Here is a 3703-nt window from a genome sequence, read left to right as displayed (position 1 = left end):
CTCCTGGGGCTGGCCCGCCTCTTCTCCAGGCTCTACACCTATAAGCGCACCCACGCCGCGTACGTGACCGCCGGGGGGCGCGCACACCCCCGGGAGTGACTGTGCCCAGGGTCCTGATCTGCACCCAGGTCCTGCACCCCAGGGACACAGGCTCTGGCCTGGGGACATCTCTGGTCGTCGGGCTGGGGGAGCTCCTGATGCTGAGCTGGGGGGGGCCGGGGTCGCCCTACAGAGAGTCCACCGTGCCCGGGCAGGGACGCCCCGCTCTGAGGGGTCAGGACTGTGCCTGCGGGAGAGCAGCTCCTCCTTGGGGACCCGGCCTCACCCCCACAGCTGACCCCGCCATCCCCGCCGCCAGGTTCAACCTCCTGTTCTTTGCTTCCGGAGGGGGTAAGTTCAACTACCAGGGGACCAAGCGCTGGCTGGAAGACAACCTGGACCACACGGGTGAGCGGCCCCCGGGGGGCGGGCACGGGAGCCCAGGCCCGCGCGGGGGCCCCTCGCCCCTCACCCCTCCCAACCGGCTGTGGCTGCCCCCACAGACTCCAGCCTGCTCCAGGACAACGTGGCCTTCGTCCTGTGCCTGGACACCGTGGGCCGCGGGGACAGCCTGCACCTGCACGTGTCCAAGCCGCCCAGGGAGGGGACGCTGCAGCACGCCTTCCTGCGGGAGCTGGAGACGGTAGGCGCCCGGCGTCCTGGCCCCTCCCGGAGTCTCGTGTCCCGTCCAGCAGCTTCCCATCAGGCGCTCTGTGGACGCGGGCGCCGAGGACGCGGGACTTGGGCACCCTCCTGGCTCTCAAGGCCCTGTGGGAACGTCCGTGGTCCGAGCTGGCGGGGGAGGCCGGGACCCGGGGGCGGGGGCGATGCCCTGATGGCGCCTCCTCCTCCCCCCTCTCCCCCCACCCCCGCCCGCACAGGTGGCCGCGCACCAGTTCCCGGAGGTGCGGTTCTCGATGGTGCACAAGAAGATCAACCTGGCGGAGGACATCCTGGCCTGGGAGCACGAGCGCTTCGCCATCCGCCGGCTGCCCGCCTTCACCCTGTCCCATCTGGAGAGCCACCGTGACGGCCAGCGCAGCAGCATCATGGACGTGAGGTGAGCACGGGCGCGGCCCCGAGGCCTCCCCTGCGTCCACGGCTGGCTGTGGATGGTCTTTGAGGGGCGACGCCGTAGATGCAGGTGCCTGGAGGAAATGAACCCAAAATGTGGGTGGGGTCGGGGAGGGGCAGGCGTTAGCTGAGGACCCCAGGAGCAGAGTGGGGGGGCCAGGGGCCTGGGGTCAGGTTACCGAGCGCCACCCTTGTTAGCAACCGGGAGGCCGTGTGACTGGTTTTGGGTCCCTTGGTCCCCATATGTGATGTCCAGACCCCACACGTGACTCTCAGACACTGGGCACCTCGGTCTGCCCTGCTTCCCAGACGCTGCAGATCCTGCCCCTGGGCCTTTGCACGGCCGTGCTGAGGCCTGGCCAGTGGTGCCCTGTCTCATACCTCCTTTGGGGAGCTCTCCCCACCCCTTTCTTCCTCACTGTCTCTCTTCAAGACCCTGGGCACCTCTGGCTTCTGCCGTTTTATGACTTCACTTTGCGTTCATGGCTCTCTCTGGCCTGTTGGCCCTCAGTGGGGCCAGGGTTTTATGGGTCTGGGCCCAGCCCAGCTGCTGAACATGTGTGCTGGGGGGTGAGAAGCTGGTCTTGGAGGAGGCCCTGCCAGGCAGCGGGCGAGGCCCAGAGAGGGAGCAGGCACTGGCAGGGGTGTTGACCGTTCCTGGGGCATCAGGGAGGCTTCCTGGAGGAGGCAGTGCCAGACCGGAGGGGCATGAGCCGGGAGAAGGGCTTTCTGGGGCGGAGGGAGCAGCAGGGAAGGGACTGGGGCGCCCGCTAATCGTCTGCCCTCCTGGGAGGCCCAGCACCGCGCTGTTCCGCACCGGAGCTCATCTTCCAGGTTTTTGTAGCCTCCGTGGCTGCAGGAGGGCGTCCCGTGTGTGTGCGGATGTCCCCTGGCGTAAGGACTCCGGCCCCCCTTCACGGGGCACGTCCGCGGAGGCCCCGTCCCAGGCTCTGGGCGGGCGTGAATGTGGGGACACTGTTCACCCGACCCAGGGCATCACCTAAGCTCCGCTGCCACCACCACGGTCCTGGTGACAAAACTGAGGCCCAGAGCCACCCGCCATTCCCGCCAGACGCTGGAGAGCGTGCCCCCCCCGCCCCCTCCAGGCGGCAGCTTCGGCTTTTTTTGTTTTTATCATCATTGGAAATTTTAACTCGTGCGGATTCCGATACGTATGTGTGTTTTCTTCACACCTGCCCTAAGGTCCCGGGTCGACTCGAAGACCCTGACCCNAGCACGTGGGGGTCCCGTGACCGCAGCCCGCCCCCCGCAGCAGATCCAGCAGGAGCAGCTGGACTCGGTGATGGACTGGCTCACCCACCAGCCCCGGGCCGCGCAGCTGGTGGACAAGGACGGCCCGCTCCTCAGCACGCTGGCGCACTGCCTGAGCCGCTACCTGAAGGAGGTGAAGCAGCACCACATCAAGGCCGACAAGCGGTGAGCCCCCCCCAGCCGGCGGGCACCCCGGGGCTCTCCACCCTGCCTGCGAGATCGAGTGGGTGGAAGTAGACAGGAAGTAAAACAGTAAGTGAAAAGTGCAGGCGTCTGATCACATGTGAGTTCCACGTAAACAGGCCTTGTTTAGCGTAAGTATATCCCCGCGTCGTTTGGGATATATTTATGCCGACAACCAGTTTTTTTCTTTCTGTGAAATCCATATGTAACGATGTTGTGGGTTTAATTGGGCGGCTCTTACCACCTCCTACCTTCTGGTCCTTTCATGCTCTGGTGTCGAGCGACTTGTTCCCCGGTCCCCTGTCTGCCCTCAGATACTCCTCCCCACCATGGGCCACCTGGGTTTTGTCTTTTTTCTGATCGGAGCTGCCCATGTGGGCCAAGCTAGCACCTCAGGGCCGTGTGGTAGGAGGAACTTGCAGGTGCCAGGGCTGGGAGATCCCCTGCTTGGCTGACTTTTGACCTTCTCTCAACTCATGGTGTGCCCGGGAGTCAGAGCTCTTGGACAGAAGAAGAAACCGAAGGTCAGGGTGGACCCACAGCGGTGGCGCCAGGGCCTCTGATTCCCAGACCGTGCTTGCCCTCTCTATGGAAATGCTCTCCAGACCTTTAAAATCTTAACAGTCCCCTGCTCCATCTGTAAAGACTGTGTTTTGACACCCAGAAAAGCAACAGGAAAGAGGCTACTTCAGGATAAAAGATAGTTCTTCCCCAGGAGGGTGGGTGGTGGCTCTGCGCACACGTGCTCCCTCCCCTTTTCTGGGCCCTCGGGCCCTCTGGGCCGTCTGGTTTCTGGGGGACGTGGCCTGGCTGCTGGGTGACCCCGCTGAGGACGTGCTCTCTCCTCAGGGACCCCGAGTTTGTCTTCTACGATCAGTTGAAGCAGGTGATGAACGCATACAGGTGAGCTGCCCTGGGTCGGCGCCCGCGGTGTGCGGTCCAGGGACACGGAGGCCGCCCTCACCCTCCCTGACCCCGCCGGCCCCCCCGGTCTCCCCCAGGGTCAAGCCAGCCATCTTCGACCTGCTGTTGGCCGTCTGCATCGGGGCCTACCTCGGGATGGCCTACACGGCGGTCCAGGTGAGCTGGGGAGGGGGCTGGGCGGGGGGGGGGGGGCCACGGCCAGGGGGGGGCC

At 65.3% G+C, this 3703-nt stretch overlaps 1 protein-coding gene across 1 annotated transcript in view; it reads left to right on the top strand.

Moving 5' to 3' along the window:
• The window catches only part of NCLN (nicalin), an 18534-nt gene that overhangs the window by 14497 nt on the left and 334 nt on the right, over window positions 1-3703 (top strand). The window contains exons 8-14 of the mRNA XM_077751840.1: window positions 9-59; window positions 359-447; window positions 543-682; window positions 921-1099; window positions 2317-2550; window positions 3418-3471; window positions 3570-3648. Of these exons, the coding sequence (XP_077607966.1) occupies window positions 9-59; window positions 359-447; window positions 543-682; window positions 921-1099; window positions 2317-2550; window positions 3418-3471; window positions 3570-3648 (826 nt within the window). The remainder of the gene's footprint in view (window positions 1-8; window positions 60-358; window positions 448-542; window positions 683-920; window positions 1100-2316; window positions 2551-3417; window positions 3472-3569; window positions 3649-3703) is intronic.

The sequence above is a fragment of the Crocuta crocuta genome, unplaced genomic scaffold (assembly GCF_008692635.1).
Source record: "Crocuta crocuta isolate KB4526 unplaced genomic scaffold, BGI_CrCroc_1.0 scaffold110, whole genome shotgun sequence".
Lineage (NCBI taxonomy): Eukaryota > Metazoa > Chordata > Mammalia > Carnivora > Hyaenidae > Crocuta > Crocuta crocuta.
The sequence above is the reverse complement of the archived record's forward strand: the minus strand, read 5'-3'. Positions and strand labels throughout refer to the sequence as shown.